At 47.9% G+C, this 18196-nt stretch overlaps 1 protein-coding gene across 4 annotated transcripts in view; it reads right to left on the reverse strand.

Moving 5' to 3' along the window:
* Window positions 1-18196, reverse strand: part of LOC139264414 (tudor domain-containing protein 7-like) — a 184458-nt gene that overhangs the window by 36886 nt on the left and 129376 nt on the right. For 3 of the 4 annotated variants that reach the window (XM_070880846.1, XM_070880856.1, XM_070880838.1), the window contains 4 exons: window positions 13110-13221; window positions 11477-11679; window positions 10109-10243; window positions 7781-7852 (listed from right to left, as the gene is read on the reverse strand). In XM_070880846.1, coding sequence (XP_070736947.1) covers window positions 7781-7852; window positions 10109-10243; window positions 11477-11679; window positions 13110-13221 — 522 coding nt within the window. The remainder of the gene's footprint in view (window positions 1-7780; window positions 7853-10108; window positions 10244-11476; window positions 11680-13109; window positions 13222-18196) is intronic. The other variant, XM_070880866.1, reaches the window with a different exon arrangement.

Here is an 18196-nt window from a genome sequence, read left to right on the forward strand (position 1 = left end):
GAGGCGCCGCTCCGTTGAGACGGAGGGGGAACAACATCCCTCCGCGGAGGAGTCGGTGCCCGCCGCGTGTCCCGCGTCCCCCACCAGCGCCGTAGGCGGGAGGAGTCTGTCCCCGGGGAGGGTGAGACAGTCGAGGCTGCCCAGCCTTTGCCTCCCGGGGATGGCGTGGAAGATCTGCCTGTCATGGGGGGCGTGGGGACCGTGGAGGAATGCTTTGCCGCCGGGTCGAGCATCCCGGGGACTGAGGCGGACGGGGCCGAAAAGGCCGAACCTGAGCCCGCCCAGCTATTATCCAACTTCCCCCGGGAGTCGCTCGACCCGGCAGAAAATGAAATTAATGATTTTAATAATACTGTACATGCTGGGCCGGGGGGTGGCAGCGGGGAGGGGGAGGAACACCCACCCTCGCCTCTTGCTGTGGAGCTGGAGCACTTGGAGAGCCTGGGGATTTCCTATGGCCGGGTCTCTCCTTGTTCCCCAGTTCCTGGGGCGGAGGGGGAACCCCTTCCGCTGTCATTTCCCGACCCAGCACCATTTTTAAAAGAGCCCAGTGGGGACTCCTCTGCCGACGATCCTGGGGGTGGGATCGGGGCAGAGACAGGGCCGGTTGGAGCGGCCGGTTCATTTGCCGTACATTGTGCGGTCGATGGGCCGGCTGCTGGCGGCCACCTCCCGGAGGAGGACGGGGACTCGGTGGGGGACGCGGGAGAAAATCTAGAGACCACCGCCAGCGAGGCGGTGGATCTGCTCGCGGCCGCCGCCGAGACCATCCTCATTCCTGCAAAGGAACTCCGGGACTTTTTGGCCCAGAGCCGGGGTCGCTGCAACCAAGCCCGACTGGCCCTGGAAAAATGGTCCGAGCCAGAGCTGATCAAGGGGTCCGTCCGCGCCGCCGCTAAAACCTTGGCCGCGGGCGGGCCCTTAACAAAGGCGCAACACCTTGAGCTGCGCGAGCTCGAGGGACTCCTCGCTGGGCTGCGGAGGGAGCGGAGTTCAACAAAAGACTCCGCTCCCTCCCCCACAATAGGTTAAGGTAGAGGTTGCACTCTGCTTTTGCCATGAAGATAACCATAGCCAGCCTCAACATCAACGGCGGCAGAGGGGGCACGCCGTAGATTTGACAATTTTTCGCTCCTGCGGGAGGGGAAATATGCGGTGTGCTTCCTGCAAGAAACCCACACCGTTCCGGGAGACGAAGCCACGTGGCTCCTGGAATGGCAAGGAGAGGTCCGCATGAGCCACCTCACCGCCATTTCTAGTGGGGTGGCCATCTTGCTGGGCCCGCATTTTCAGCCGGAGATCTTGGGGGTTGAGGAGCCCGTGCCAGGCCGCTTGCTGCACTTAACGGTTCGCCTGGGGGACGTGCCGCTCCATCTCGTGAACGTGTACGCCCCTCAGCCCAGCCCGCAGCAAACGCGCTTCTTTGAAGAGGTGTCCGCTCTTCTTGGCTCCGTCGACATCGGCGACTGCATTGTCCTCGGGGGGGATTTTAACTGCACCCTCGATGCGAGGGACCGCTCCGGTGCCCCGCAGTGCATGACGGCGATGGAGAAGTTGAGGGACCTGGTCGGGTCCTTCGACTTGGTGGACGTCTGGCGAAATCTCCACCCCGACTCCAGTGCCTTTACTTGGGTGAGGCCTGGAGTAGGATGGTCCAGAGTCGACCGCCTTTACGTGTCTCGGGCGTACGTTTCCTGCGTCCTGGCGGCCTCCATGCGGCCGGTGCCGTGTTCGGACCACCACCTGGTGTGGGCGGAGCTCGCTTCGCTCCGCGCGAGGACGGGGTCCGCGTACTGGCACTTTAACAACCGGCTGCTGGAGGACGTGCGGTTCCAGGACTCGTTCCGTCGATTCTGGTCCGACTGGAGAAGGAAGCAGGGGGGCTTCCCCTCCTTGAGGCTATGGTGGGACGTGGGCAAGGCTCACGTCCGCGTCTTCTGTCAAGAGTACGCGAGGGGGTCGACCAAGAGGCGGGTGGCCAGGGTCGGGCGCCTAGAAAGAGGTGCTCGACCTGGAATCCCGTCTCGGTCAAGTCGTCCAGGACCCGGCCCTGCGGACGGTGTACGAAGCGAAGAAGGCCGCGCTGAAGGACCTGCAGCTCGTCGGGTCCCGAGGCGCGTTCGTGAGGTCGCGGATCCGGTTCCTGCGGGATCTGGACCGCGGCTCCCCCTTCTTCTACTCGCTGGAAAAAAGGCAGAGTGTCCGTAAGCAGCTCTTGACGCTGCTGGCCGACGACGGCTCTCTCATCTCGGATCCGGAGGGCGTCAACAACAGGGCCGGTGAATATTACGGGGCTCTGTTCTCTCCGGCTCCGTCCAGCGAGGAAGCGCGTAGAGTTTTGTGGGAGAACCTGCCGAAGGTCAGCCCGGAGGGCGCCGAAAATTTGGAAGCTCCGCTCAGCCTGGCGGAGCTGACCGGTGCCCTCGACCGGCTCTCGAGGGGAAAATCCCCGGGGCTGGACGGGCTGACCGTGGAGTTCCACAGGGCGTTCTGGGACGTCCTGGGGAGCGACTACGCGCGGGTCCTGGGGGAAAGTCTGGCGACCGGGGAGATGCCCCTCTCTTGGCGCAGGGCAGTCATCGTCCTGCTGCCTAAGAAGGGCGATCTCCGCCTCGTTAAGAACTGGCGCCCGGTCTCCCTCCTCAGCACGGACTACAAAATCTTCGCCAGGGCGATGTCTGCTCGCCTTGGTGCCGTGCTGGACCACATGATCCACCCCGACCAGTCCTACACGGTCCCGGGCCGGACAATCCACGATAACATCCATCTGGTCCGGGACCTCATCCATTGTTCCCAGGAGGCTGGTCTGTCGGTCGCCTTCCTATCCCTCGACCAAGAGAAGGCGTTCGACAGGGTGGATCACGACTATCTGCTCGGAACTCTGCGCGCTTTCGGGTTCGGGACGCATTTCGTCGTCCGGATCCGACTTTTGTACGCCGCCGCGGAGTGTCTGATTAAGGTTAACGGGTCCTCGACGGCGCCCCTTCGCTTTAGGAGAGGGGTGCGCCAGGGATGCCCCATGTCCGGCCAGTTATACGCCGTTTGCGTGGAGCCTTTCCTGCGCCTCTTGCGGACGAGGTTGATGGGACTGGCTCTGCAAGGGCCGGGCGTGGAGGTCGTCCTCTCGGCTTACGCCGATGACGTGCTCCTTGCGGTAGAGGATCCCGCTGACCTGCGGAGGATGCGTGAGTGCCAAGAGATTTACTCGACCGCATCCTCCGCCAGAATCAACTGGGAGAAATGTTCCGGACTTCTGGTGGGTCAGTGGCGGGTGGACTCCCTGCCGGAGGAGCTCAGGCCTTTTGCCTGGAGCACGACCCATCTCCTCTATCTGGGAGTCTACCTTAGCCCAGACGAGGGAGCCTGGCCGGCGAACTGGCAGGAGCTGGAGGCCAAGGTCGCCGCTCGCCTAGGGCGCTGGACAGGACTGCTCCGAGTACTGTCCTACAGGGGTCGAGCGCTAGTCATAAACCAGCTGGTGGCCGCAATGTTGTGGTACCGGCTGGTCACTTTGACCCCTCCCCCTGCGTTTGTCGCCAAGATACAGAAGAAGCTGGTGGACTTCTTCTGGAACAACAGGAAGCACTGGGTCTCTGCCGCGGTCTTGAGTCTCCCGCTTGAGGAGGGCGGTCAGTCGCTGGTGTGCGTCAGCGCCCAGCTCGCGACTTTCCGTCTTCAGACCCTGCAGAGATACCTTTACGTCGAGCCCCCTCCTAGGTGGTGTGCTCTGGCGACGTATTTCTTCCGCCAGCAGCGCGACCTCAATTACGACACGCAGCTCCTGTTTGTGAACTTGGGGGGTGTCAGGACCGCCCTCCGGGAGCTGCCTGTCTTTTACAAGGAACTCATCAGGGTCTGGAACAAAGTCTCCACCAAGCGCAACTCTCCGCCGGCTGGAGTGGCGGCCGTCCTGCAGGAGCCGCTGCTCGGGAATCCGTACCTCCACGACCGAGGTTTTATATGGCGGTCGGAAGAGAGGGTTGTGGCTGGTGAGGTGACCAGGGTCAGGGACCTGCTCGATGGCGGAGGAGCGGGCTGGATGGCGCCAGACACGCTGGCGCGGCGCCTAAATTCTGCCAACGTCCGCCACGCGGCCGATGCCATCGAGTCGCTAAAAACAGCTTTGGGCCCTGACTCCGTTAGGTGCATCGAGGAGGCTCAAGCACGTGGGGAGATCCCGTCCGAACTGACCCCCGTCCGGACGGAATTCCTCATCGGCGCCAAACCCCGGAACCTCCCTCGGGGGCCGGCGCCTCACAACTTGAGCCGCCTCGGGGAAATCCCCTCCGTGCCTTTCAGTTCCGCGCGGAGGGGTTTCCTGTACGGGCTGCTCCTGCACACTCTCAACTTTGCCATCCTCGCCTGCCGTCCGGACACGCCATGGCGTACCATCCTGCCGTCCGGAGGAGGCGGGGGTCCCCGATGGAGGGCACTCTACGCAGGGGTCCTCCCACTATTCATCGGGGACTTGGCCTGGAGGGTGGTGCACGGAGCAGTGCCGTGCAATAAATTTTTAAGCCGGTTCACGGACTCCCAGGCCGCCTGCAATTTCTGCGGTCTGGAGGAGTCCGTGTTCCATGTTTTTATTGAGTGCACGAGGTTGCAGCCCCTGTTCCATTATATGAAGGGGCTGCTCCTGAAGTTCTGGCTGCACTTCAGTCCCAGTCTCCTGATCTTTGGGCACCCTGTGCGGAGGGGAGCGGGTAGGTCCGAAGGCCTCCTCGTAGGACTGCTCCTGGGCACGGCCAAGGGTGCCATCAGCCGGTCCAGGCAGCGGGCGGTCGAGGGGGTCGTTCAACCTGACTGCCTGCCTCTCTTCCGCTCTTACATCCGGTCCAGGGTGTCCTTGGAGATGGAGCACGCGGTGTCCACCGGTACCCTCGCGGCCTTCCGCGAGAGGTGTGCACTGGAGGGACTGGAGTGCATCATCACGCCCGGCAACCAAATTTTAATTTGATTTTACGTTTTAAAGCTTAATTTGTTTTAATTGCCGGTGCTTTTAGTGTCCCCCTCCCCTTTTATAGGGGGCACTTGGAAAAATGTGATCTTAGCGCCCAAAAAAAAAAGAAAGAAAAAAAAACCACAAAAAAAGGGGAAAAAAAGGGGCCTTGAAAATGTCTGCTGTGTCACCCAGGCGGGTTTAATGTTTGGTTTTTTTTTTCAGGTAAACTCAAAAGAGTTTCATGCACAAGGATCCCCAGGTCCCTCTGCACCGCAGAATGTTGTAATTTCTCCCCATTCAAATAATATTCCCTTTTACTGTTTTTTTTCCCCAAGATGGATGACCTCACACTTTCCGACATTGTATTCCATCTGCCAAACCTTAGCCCATTTGTTTAACCTATCTAAATCTCTTTGCAGCCTCTCTGTGTCCTCTACACAACCCGCTTTCCCACTAATCTTTGTGTCATCTGCAAATTTTGTTACAGTACACTCTGTCCCCTCTTCCAGGTCATCTATGTATATTGTAAACAGTTGTGGTCCCAGCACCGATCCCTGTAGCACAACACTAATCACCGGAAGAGCCTAACAGCTGGTAAATTTGAATGGAAGTTAGCAGGTATGCATTTAAAAAGTAGTTTTTTGATGCTTTTGTAAAGGACTGCCTGCTTACTCAGTCACACTGACCAGATGGTCCCAGTTTGATCTTGCATCTCTGATGAGTTAGCTGTCAGCTAAGCAAGCAGTTAGTGTGCTACAATTAGCCTTATTCCCTCTGAGCCGAGGGGGAGAGGAAAACAGAAAAAAGATCAGTCAGGATTCCCCCTTTGATCACTACCCAACATCTTTTTCTATAAATTGCTTGTCTGTGGACATCAGAATGAGGCTTGGCTATGATGCTTTCCACAGTCAAATAGCACACTAACATTTGTCTTCTGAGCGCCAGCAAAAGTTAACACATGGAGGTGGAGGAAATAATTGTGTGGAGGACATTATAAACCCAGTGAAAGTGGCAGCATGGGCTACTCAGACTTTCCTTTTAGGTAATAAGGACTTGGGCAGATTACAGATAATCTCATCTACAGTTTCAATTTTTGCAAAAATGTATAGGTTTTTGAGTTATGGGGATTTTTTTCCTAATTAAATCTATGTAAATTAGGTTTAGTGAAGAAAATGCTTTATTCTCGACTCGAAATTGGATATTTTTCATGTGTGCATGTACCAGATGCAGGTGTAAGTGAATTTTCAGGTTAAAAAGAGTTGATGGCCCATGTTGTTGAGCATGAAAATAGTGCAAAAGGCACAGGAGTTTATATGAAAAGAGTTTTATTGAACCACAGTCTGATCTTTTAGGCCAACTGTTTTTCTTTGATTAGATCATCGCACAGACTAAGTCTGTACGGTTGGAACTTTTTAAAAAAAAAGGAAATTAAAATTTCTTTTTTTGCACAGCAATGTCACTTCTGTACTTCAAATATACTTGTCCAATTATAGTGGATTAGGAAAAAAAGTAAATTAAGATTTTATAAAAAATTTTCAAAATGGCTTTTAAGTGTTCAGATTTCAAAAAAGATTGAGGTGGGCTATTTATCTGTTTGTCAGCTTGGCTCTTGCAGTCGGAGGCTTCCCACAGGGAAATGCCTCCGATCCGCAAATAAAGTTCGCACCTAGCTTCTGCCTTGGGATCCATGGAGACTCGCACACCTGGCCCTCTACGGTAACGCCCGGGTAAAAGCCCACGTATCCTAGGGAAGGGCCTTGGGATGATTTGGGCCGGCCCAACAAATAAAATGGGATCCTCATTCATGCTTATGGGGATTCTGTTTTTGTACGGAATCCCCATAAGCATGACTGGAGATCACATTAAAAAAAAAACACGTTTACATAACAAACAAACTTAAAAAATTACATCTTTAAAATACAACTGAATTAAATATTTAACACAAAATTTTTTGGAAAAATAAGTTTAATCATTTTAAAGTGGCTGAAAGTAATCTGAACTTATTTTACAGGTTTTTATATGTTTAAATAATTAAATATATTTTATGTTCATTTAAACTCTTATGCTGGTAAAAGCAGGACTTGCGCCTGCTTTGACCAGGCGTAAGAATTTCACAGGCAGTCGCTGGGCAATAGTTGGGAAAATAGCTCAACTCTCCGCCTGCGAATGCCCTTTTCCCAGAAATGCATTGGATCTGTCACAAAGATTCTTGACAATATTGCAAGTTCCGGGTTTTTGCGCATGCACTTTGCGCGCGAAAACCCTGAACTTGCGCTGCCCTTACGGGCACGTATGTGCCCATAGGCTCCACAAAATCCAGGCCCTTGTTCTGTCTAGATTCTGACTGTCCATTTCCTTGCTCTTCCCTTATAACTTCAGCCATGTAATCACAGAACAAGATGGCTTGAAGCTAAAGTATGTGCACTGGTATCAATCATTGGCGATAAGCTTTTGTAAAAAGAATAGTATTTGGATGTATGTGTAGATCAGAAGTATTTACTTGATTAAAATTGGTTTGTGTAACTAGAGAATATACCGTACTGAACCAGGCTGATTGCATTGCACCCGAGTGCCTTTATGGCATCTGGCCTGAGCTGTCAATTAATAACTTGCTTTTCCTAAGCTTTAAACTGATTTTGGTTGCAACATACTCTGTCTAGTGCTTCATGTAAACTTGAGAAAAAATGAGGTGAAACAATACTGGACAAGAGACTAGAGTGGATGTTGCACAGCAAGTATGAAAATGCAAATTGGGAACTACGGAAATTTAAAGTTAAAAATAGAGAATACACAATGAGCAAGTGTGGGATACAATTTATATCCTATGAGTAAGCTGACCTGATAATGCACAAGCAAAGATGAAGGGCCCTTATCGTGGCATGGTCTGACTGAATCAATATGTTTCATACACTGCACAAAATATAAATTACATTATTATATTTTATTTTCTCATCTATAAAAGCAATTTGATTAATAATGCAATACATGTTTCTGCTAATAGAGGAATCGAAGCAGATGGCAGCATCAACACCAAAAGAAACATGGCTGAAACACATCTGGCACAAATCCCAATCCGAACGAGTGATGTTTGGGCCTCAACCTCGAACTGGAAAAATACCAAGCACTCAGCACAACCCTGAACACCTAAGCCACCTCTGAGAAGAATGCAAACCAGCAAGTGTCCCATCCCTGGCAGGCAAAAACAAGCCAACTAACATTATTGAACAGGAAGGACGCCACTCTGTCCCTGCATTCTCTGACAACCGACTCCCAAAAATTAACAAACTGCTTCAACTCTTAAACTCTCATTCCTCCTAGCATAGGCACATCCATGCCAAGTCAACTTATTCCTCCAGTAAGCACCATGTAATTAAAATGTACAACAGACTCATAATAAATGTGTCTGCAAACATCTGACGATTAAGCTATTTATAAAAAAAAATCTATTCACCAAATATTAACCACAAAAGCAAACAAATCAAATCCCTGAAACAAAGTCAACTATTTTTGAGCCACCATGTTACACACCCACGCCACTAGAAATATTTATAACACGAGCCGGGAGGAGGAAGGGGAGAAAGCCAGTACACTGGATTTAATGTAAGTTTTTAAAAAAATGACAACGGAGAAAATAATGGAACTTGAGATAGAAAATTCTCTAGGACCTTATTGTTTCCACCCCAAACTATTTAAAATAGGTAAAAAAAATTGCAGATGCTTTAGTCATAATTTTCCAAAGTTCCCCAGATTCAGGAATTGTGTCTTTGGATTGGAACATTGTAAATGTCACTCCATTATTTAAGAATGGAAGGAGAAACCAGGTATCTGCAGACAAGTCAGTTTAAAATTAGGCATGGAGAAGTTACTGGAATCTGTATCATCAGAGCCAGAGTGACTGAACAGTTAGATAAATATGGGCTGATCAAACAGAATCAGTATGGATGTGTTAGGGTTAGGTTATGTCTGACTCATCTGTTGAATTTTTTGAGGCCACTAACATGGTGGATAAGGGTGTTGTCAATATGGACTTCTTTGCAACAATGAAAGGCCCCGGATTTAGAAGTAGCCTTACGATGAGTTGGCAATTGGTTGAAGGGTAGTAGACAGACAGTGGGTTAAGGGGAATGTTCTCCGATTGGTGGGAGGTGACAAGTGGTGTTTGTCAGCTACTCCTGTTTCTATGCAACTGCAAGGGGGCAGCAAGCATCTAGCATGCATCAATTTTCAGCCAAATGGTTTCAGAATGCACTGGAGTCACCTCCCAAACTGCTTCCAGCCCTCATCTCCGGGGATCCCACACCTCTTTTTGCCCTTCCCACCCACCCCAAAATACTGTGTGTTCCCCAAATCCTCTTCCCTTGAGAGATCACAGCCTCCCACAACTCTTTCTTTCCTTCCTTACTCCTCCCGCTCCCTCACTGAGGCAGTTCATAAATTCCATCTCTGGTAGTTTCAGATTCCATCTCTCTCAGTGCTCTGAAACTCAAATTATACCTCTCCAAGTACTTCGATATCATGTTCCCTCGAGTCTCCTTTCCCCTGCCTAGAGTGGTCTTCGGCCCCATCTTCCTCCAAACAGTGCTCCAGGGCCTAGACCCTAGGTACCAAATTCCATCCACCACACACTGTGCACCTGGGCCCCAAATCTGAGGTAACCCATACCCTATCCTCAATGACTATGCTCAGCCACCCACCCATCTCCCAGATACTCTATTCCCCATCTAATCGCATTACTCACGCCTGACACTGTAAACGTTAATTACCGTCTTGCTGCATAATTGAGTTTAAATAAAGATACAAGTTGGAAATTGAGCACATCAGTAATGCAACGTGCGAGACCAGAGAGATTGAAACATAAAGCCACATGGGAAAAAATGGAAACACAGCATGCAAGAAGAGATGGCAGAGCAAGATGGACACTACAATAAGGAACGGGAGACAAAGGTAATTGGGGATTAGGCAGAGAGAATTTTAAATCAACAAACACAAAATACATTCCCTGGTAACTCGTTAACTAATGTTTCAGGCCTTTCTACCAGGTTCATGCTCTCCAATATTTATATCAAATATTTGAATATTGCATTCACAGCAGCAACACAGGAATCCTTATAGTCACATAAATCAGCACATATTTAACACATTTACGGGATTAAAAGTGAAACATACCCGGTAGCTAAAATACTGGTCAACTTTTTCCAGTAAGGCATTGAGCTGGGTCCACCCCTTTGAGGGCACTTGACAGTAGATGGTCCCATCTGAACAGACATTCGTAACCATTACATTCAGGTACACGCCATTTTCCTAAAGCACAGGTACATTTTTAAGTTACGCAGCAAAAATTCAGCCCACATTTCAAATTTTCAACTTTGTTTTTGAATTCATCTGCACATTTTTCAAATTGTTTAGCAGTTCTTGTCGTCGTTTTTGAGTCTGATGACCAGTTTAAGTTTGGGAGCTACACTCCGATAGTGTAAAATTTTCACTTACACTTTTTACAAGTTTTTCTTTAAAAATCTAACACTTAATGATAGTTAAATATTCTGCCAACATCCCCAGTAGTTCAATGGGTAAAGCACCACAAGGTGTACACTGAGCCTGTGTGTGGTGTCAGGTTCAAACCTCGATCTGTATTTAGTAATCAATCTCAAATGAATACACAACTGGCGTCACTTTGGAGGGAGAAAGAGAAAGGGGATTGAGGGGGGAAAAACAGGGGAAAGGGGAAAAAGAGGATGATTTGTGGTTGAACAGCAGGCACTGGAGACACCAATTGTGATTTCATAAAAGGTCTTGCGAAAGGTCATGAAGTTAGGCAAATTTTAAAACCATTCCGCAGCATGTTGAATACATTTAAACATTCTCAAACAAGATTGTGCACTAAAAGAATGAGAGGTGATCTTATTGAAACAGATAAGATTCTGAGGGGGCTTGACAGGGTAAATGCATAGATGATGTTTCCCCTCATGGGGAATCTAGAACTAGGGGACATAGTTTCAGAATAAGGGGTCGCCCATTTAAAACAGAAATGAGGAGGAATTTCTTCTCTGAGGGTCATGAATCTTTGGAATTGTCTACCACAGAGAGCTGTGGAGGCTGGGTCTTTGAATATATTTAAGATAGACAGATTTTTGAATGATAAGGGAGTCGAGGGTTATGGGGAGTGGGCAGGGAAGTGGAGTTGAGGTCAGGATCAGATCAGCCATTGAATGGCGGAGCAGGTTCAAAGGGCCTACTCCTGCTCCTATTTCTTATCTAAAATTAACCAATATGCTTATCGGTGAAAAAAGATCACTTTTTTAAAAAACTGACAAGACAAGTAGGAGATTAGTAACATAAAACCCAATGTGAAAGCACCATGTGGAATGTGACAAAGGCAAAGATTGCACAATGGGTTGAGCACTGCATTTTGAAAATAATATATACATGAACATTTTAGCTTTAGGCTACACTAGTTCAGATGAAGAATCCTCAATGGATCACTAACCTGCTGATAAAATGTATCCAGCCACCTTATGAGAACCTCAAAGAATTTACCTTCAAATTCAGTTCAAGTGTCTTGTCATGCAAAGCCTTCAAACATGCAGTATTGATGTTAAAATCATCATCTCCTGAAGTGTCATACAGAAGAACAAGTGGGACCTCACTCCTTTCTAAAATTTCCATCAGCAGTATCTTTCCACTGGCCAGAAATTCAAAGCATTCTAACACACATGGCTCTTTGCAGAATGTTTCAAGACCTAAAACACAAATAACTTCATCTTAAACAACCAGTGCTGCTTACATTCTCCAGGTATGTCCACAAACACAGCTTCACACTGGAGAGGGCTGTATTTCTCAATTATATACATTCCATGCATATGAATAAAATATTTTGATCCAACTATTCACTTAAAAGGCACATCCTTTCCGGTCTCCCTCCCTCCTACACCATCCCTTCTCAAAAACTGTACCCTTCATATTAAGTCTTTTGTGTGTGTAGGGGGCAGGGAGAAAAGAACAAAGAGAAAAAATACAACTCTTCCAAGCAAATATAATACTGTAACAGATTATATCTGATTTAGTGTCAAGATAACCAAGCTGTTAGATTACCTTCAAATGCCAACATTCATTTTTAGGTACTGTTGATCTATTGTAGCATTTGATTATAGGTTTAAAAAGCCATTAAAAGTGCTTCAAATTGCCAGCACAGAATTGTGACAAAGTTCCCATGTTTTTCAAGTTTAGTAGTATCACTGATGGCAGGCATGAACATCTTAAATCTGGCTGCTAGCATAGACCAATGCTGATGAGTCAATTGGGGATAGGCAAGAATGTCATCAGCCAATATAACTAAAACATTTTGTGAAAAATAAATTAAGTCAACATCATTAACTTAAATTGGCAAAAATTTGCAAAAGGGACTAAAGTAATAAAAACTGTCATATAACTGGATGGAACTAAATAAATGCTACTGGTGATAACAGAATGAACATATGTAGATGGCAAAATAATGGTGGTGGAGTTGCAGTATAATGCCTTATAATGCCAAAGAAAAACACACTTATGTGACTACAAAGGCTGAACTCAATTCTTCTTCTTCGACAGTCCATCGGAGTCGAGGATGACAAAGTTTGGATAACAGTCATTATTTGTATGCGCAGGTTGAACAAATCAGTAACATTGTTTTTTTGTTGTCCTCACAAACAATGCCTGCTCTTTGCTGGCAAGAGGCGTTTTTGTTTCTCATAATTAGAATTAAATTTATCATTGATCACATCACTGATCTAGGTCAAAGAGAAACCAGTCTCCTCCTCCTCACTGATTCCAATACAGAACCACTACATGCAAAGGAAATGCCTCGAGTTTCCCTGTAACAGAGTAGACGGGAGTCACAGCTGTGCTTAATCAAAGTATCCAGGACATCATAAACTTTCAAGTTTTGAATTGTTTATGATCAGCACATTATGGATGCTGAGTTAGTACCTTGCAACTTCCATGTTATTTTATAATATGTATTGATCAGTATATATTTAAAAAAATGTGAAATGGTTTTGCAGTTGAAAAATAGTATGATTTAAGTGAATGGGCAAGAAAAGCTAATTTTAGATTTTGGCCTTGAAGTCTACATGAGAGCAGGAGGCAAGCTGTAAAGTCCCTTTCATCAAGATGTAAAACTAGTTTTACTTGCCTGCTAGTTTGCATTTTGCAGCCTGAAAGGACAAGGAGGAAAATCTTCCATCTAACTTGTACAGCTTAGTCTTGTCAACAACCTCATTAAATCCGTGATCCACGAAGAGCACCTGGAAGAAAAATACTGATGTTGCCAATAGATTTGTGGTGATTATGGTTCCATTTATGATTTTTGAAATGCAAAAAACCCCTCAAAATTGCACAGAGCAGGAATATATAATAATCAAAAAACTGTAAATGCTGGAAATACACAGGTCAATAGCTATAAACTGTAAAGATATGACGGTTTGATGACCTTTTATAGCAACCAACTTGGTTGTTTGCAGGTCATTAAACCCATTAATTACTCCTATGTGATTGGCTGGTGTTGATTTCTCTTTTACTCCCACCTATTTTCCTCCTGTACTAAAAAGCTTGCTTATCTTCTATTCTGATGAAGGGTATACACGGAAATGTCTTTTCTCTTTTCAGATGCTAACTGACCTGCTGTGTATTTTCAATTTTTATTTTAGGAATATAGCACTATGCTACAGCAAGGCAAAGACTTCGGGAAGTAAGTGCCTTTACACCGACCTCCTGGAACCAGGGTCCTAACCCAGCACCCGTGATAGGAGACCCACCACAAGGCCTCCGATTGCCTGCCCGGACTCTCCAACTCCATCAATGACCCTCATCCCGGCCCCATTTCTCTCTCCGCCCCCCACCAATGACCCTCAGACTGGCCCCGTTCCTCTCTCCGCCCCCCCCACCAATGACCCTCAGACCGGCCCCGTTCCTCTCTCCGCCCCTCACCAATGACCCTCAGACCGGCCCCGTTCCTCTCTCCGCCCCCCACCAATGACCCTCAGACCGGCCCCGTTCCTCTCTCCGCCCCCCACCAATGACCCTCAGACCGGCCCCGTTCCTCTCTCCGCCCCTCACCAATGACCCTCAGACTGGCCCCGTTCCTCTCTCCGCCCCCCACCAATGACCCTCAGACTGGCCCCGTTCCTCTCTCCGCCCCCCCACCAATGACCTCCGACCGGCCCCGTTCCTCTCTCCGCCCCCCCACCAATGATCCTCAGGATGCCCTCTTTCTTCGCGTCTCCAATGCAGAATCCCCTCAGTCCTGCACTGAAGTATCAGCCTACAACAACAAAAACTTGCATTTACATAGCACCTTTAGTCCCAAGGCACTTCACAGGAGTGTAATCAGACAAAAATTGACGGAGCCAAAGAAGGAGACTTGATGATAGGGGATCAAAAGCTTGGTGAAAGAGATAGGTTTTAAGGAGCGTCTTAAAGATGGAGAGGTTTAGGGAGGGAATTCCAGAACTTGCATCCTAGTTGGTTGGCGGCAGAGCTGCCAATGGTGGGGCGAAGGAAGTGGGGTATGCACAGAGGCCAGAGATGGAGGAATGCAGAATTCTAGGAAATTACAGAGATAGGGAGGGGTGAGGCCATGGAAATATTTGGACACATAAGATGTGATTTTTAAAATTGAGGCGTTGCTGGACCAGGTGCCACTGTAGGTCAGTGAGCGCAGGGGTGGAAAATGAGTGGGACTTGGCGCGAGTTATGATATGGGCAGCCAAGTTTTGGATGAGCTTGCGTTCATGGAGGGTGGAAGATGGGAGGCCAACCAGCAGAGCATCGGAATAGTCAAGTCTGGAGGTAACAAAAGTATGGATGAGGATTTCAGCAGATGAGCTGAGGGGCAGGGTCAGAATCAGTTGATGTTATGAGGTGGAAGTAGATGGTTTTTGCAATGGACAGAATGTGGGGTCGGAAGCTCAGCTCTTGATCAAATAGAATGCTGAGATTGCGAACAGTTTGGTTCAGCCCGAGACAGTGGCCAGGGAAGGAAATGGAATTGGTGGCTAGACGACAGAGTTTATGATGGGGACCGAAGGCAATTACTTCAGTCTTCCCTATTTTTAAACTGGAGAAAATTTCGGCTCATCCATGTTGGACAAGCAGTTTGACAACACGGTGGAGGGGTAGAGAGCTGGCTGTCATCACTGTACATGTGGAACCTGACATTGTATTTTCGGGTGATGTTGCCAAGAGGCAACATGTCGATGATAAATAGGAGTGGGCCAAGGATAGATCTCTTGTGGGCTCCAGAGGTAACGGTGCAGGGGTGGGAAGAGAAGCTATTGCAGGGAATTATCTGGCTACAACTGGATAGATAAGATTGGAACCAGGCGAGGGAAGTCCCACTCAGCTAGACAATGTTGGGGAGGTGTTAGAGAGGATGGTGTGGTCAATTGTGTCAAAGGCTGGACAGGTAGAGAAGAGGAAGAGGAGGAGGTATAGTGCACAACGGTCAGTCACTTAGCCTAGATTGTGTGTTCAAGCCTCTGGAATAGGACTTGATTCCATGGCCTTCCGACTCAGAGGCAACAGTAGCTATGACCGACATGAAAGGCTAGGTGTACATTATTATTATTTACTCAGTGCAAACATTGTAACCCATTTGCTCTGTGTATATCTCATGCCATTCACATGAAATTTATTAGTATGCCCAATAAGCCAACATCTCTGGTCTGCCATAGATTCCGATGTTTCACAATCTTGACAGATACTCTGATCAGCATCCCGCTAGCATGTTTTACTTATGTACTGCCATATATTTCTAAACGTCTCCTCTAGTGTTGCATTCGATCATGCATCTTTCACTCCTCCAACTGGAGCTCTGTGTACACCCCTTCCCGCCATTGGTGACAATGCCTTTAGCCAACTTGGACATTCCCTCAAACTCCCTGCCTAAAGCTCTCTCCACCGTAAAAATCACTCAAAACAATCTTTTCAACCAACCATTTGGTCACCTCTTCTAACTCTTGCACCATAGCTGCTACTTTATACAACTTATCTTTTCCCCCCTATTTCCCCTCCCCAATTCCGTCCCCCACCATGTAAGCACCTCGAGCCATTTTCTATATTAAAAGGTATCATGCAAGTGCAATAGGTCATTGGCAGAACGGATTCCTGTTTCAACAGATTGCTTTGCCAAATCACTACAGATTGATTCCTCCACAGAGTCAGGAACTGCAACTCAGAAGTGATCACCTGTACAAGAGGTGGATTTCCTTTTCAATCAGTTCCAGGGCAAGATTAGAGAATGCCTCTGCAATTCTTGAAGTGTGCAAAGTCGTCTGAACATAAATCCACTGTCATCAAGAAGAATTTCTTTTAAATAATGGATAAAATTTCCGATTTCAAATTCATAAATTTAAAAAGGTACAGCTTTCCTACATTAAAAAGTTATAAAATAGAAAGAAAAAAACACCTACCAGACAAAGTGATATTATTGGTAAGCTGAAAAGTTATTAAAGGAGATAGCAGAAGCAATTTGGATAAGATTTAAGCATTGATTAAAAAAAATGGGCAACGTCTACTCTCTGACCAGCTGAAGGCGAATATGTAGATGGCACGCGGTTTGAGCAAGTGTTATTATGGAACGTATATAATATTCTAAGACGACTAAAGATGAATGATTACAGAGCTCCTTTTAAAAATTTTTTTTTTTCATAGGATGTGGGCATCACTGGCAAGGCCAGCATTTATTGCCCATCCCGAATTGCCCTCGAGAAGGTAGTGGTAAGCCGCCTTCTTGAACCGCTGCAGTCTGTGTGGTGAAGGTACTCCTACAGTGTTATTAGAGAGGGAGTTCCAGGATTTTGACCCAATGACAATGAAGGAACGGCAATATACTTCCAAGTCAGGACGGTGTGTAACTTGGAGGGGAACTTGCAGCTGAAGGTGTTCCCATGCGCCTGCTGCCCTTGTCCTTCTAGGTGGTAGAGGTCACAGGTTTGGGAGGGGCTGCTGAAGAAGCCTTGGCGAGTTGCTGCAGTGCATCTTGTAGATGGTACACACTGTAGCCACGGTGCGCTAGTGGTAGAGAGAGTGAATGTTTAAGGTGGTAGATGGAGCGCCAATCAAGTGGGCTGCTCTGCCCTGGATGGTGTTGAGCTTCTTGAATGTTGTTGGAGCTGCACTCATCTAGGCGAGTGGAGAGTATTCCATCACACTCCTGACTTGTGCCTTGGAGATGGCAGAAAGGCTTTGGGGAATTAGGAGGCGAGACACTTGCCGCAGAATACCCAGCCTCTGACCTTCTCTTGTTGCCACAGTATTTATGTGGCTGGTCCAGTTGAGTTTCTGGTAAATGGTGACCCCAAGATGTTGATGGTGGGGGATTCGGCGATGGTAATGCCGTTGAATGTCATGGGGCGGTGGTTGGACTCTCGCTTGTTGGAGATAGTCATTGCCTGGCACTTATGTTGCGCGAATGTTACTTGCCACTTATCAGCCCAAGCCTGAATGTCGCCCAGGTCTTGCTGCATGCAGGCATGGACTGCTCCATTATCTGGGCAGTTGCAAATGGAACTGAACATTGCAATCATCAGTGAACATCCCTACTTCTGACCTTATGATGGAGGAAGTTTATTGATGAAGCAGCTGAAGATGGTTGGGCTTAGGACACTGCCCTGAGGAACTCCAGCAGCGATGTACTGTGGTTGTGATAAATGACCTCCAACCACCACAACCACAGGACATACCTGAGCAGTTTCCACATTGCCGGATAGATGCCAGTGTTGTAGCTGTACTGGAACAATTTGGCTAGAGGCACGGCTAGTTCTGGAGCACAAGTCTTCGACAGCATGACAGCTGGGATGTTGTTGGGGCCCATAGCCTTCGCTGTATCCAATGTGCTCAGCTGTTTCTTGATATCACGTGGAGTGAATCGAATTGGCTGAAGACTGGCTTCTGTGATGGTGGGAACCTCAGGAGGAGGCCGATATGGATCATCCATTTGGCACTTCTGGCTGCAGATGGTTAAAATGCTTCAGCCTTGTCTTTTACACACTCATTGCTGGGCTCCACCATCATTGAGGATGGGGATATTCATGGTGCTTCTTCCTCCTGTTAGTTGTTTAATGGTCCACCATCATTCACAACTGGATGTGGCAAGATGCAGAGCTTTGATCTGATCCGTTGATTGTGGGATCACTTATCCCTGTCTCTAGCATGCTGGTTCCGCTTTTTAAGCATGCATGTAGTCCTGTGTTGCAGCTTTCCCAGGTTGGCACCTCATTT

The sequence above is a fragment of the Pristiophorus japonicus genome, chromosome 1, assembly GCF_044704955.1.
Source record: "Pristiophorus japonicus isolate sPriJap1 chromosome 1, sPriJap1.hap1, whole genome shotgun sequence".
In the NCBI taxonomy this organism is placed as follows: Eukaryota; Metazoa; Chordata; class Chondrichthyes; family Pristiophoridae; genus Pristiophorus; species Pristiophorus japonicus.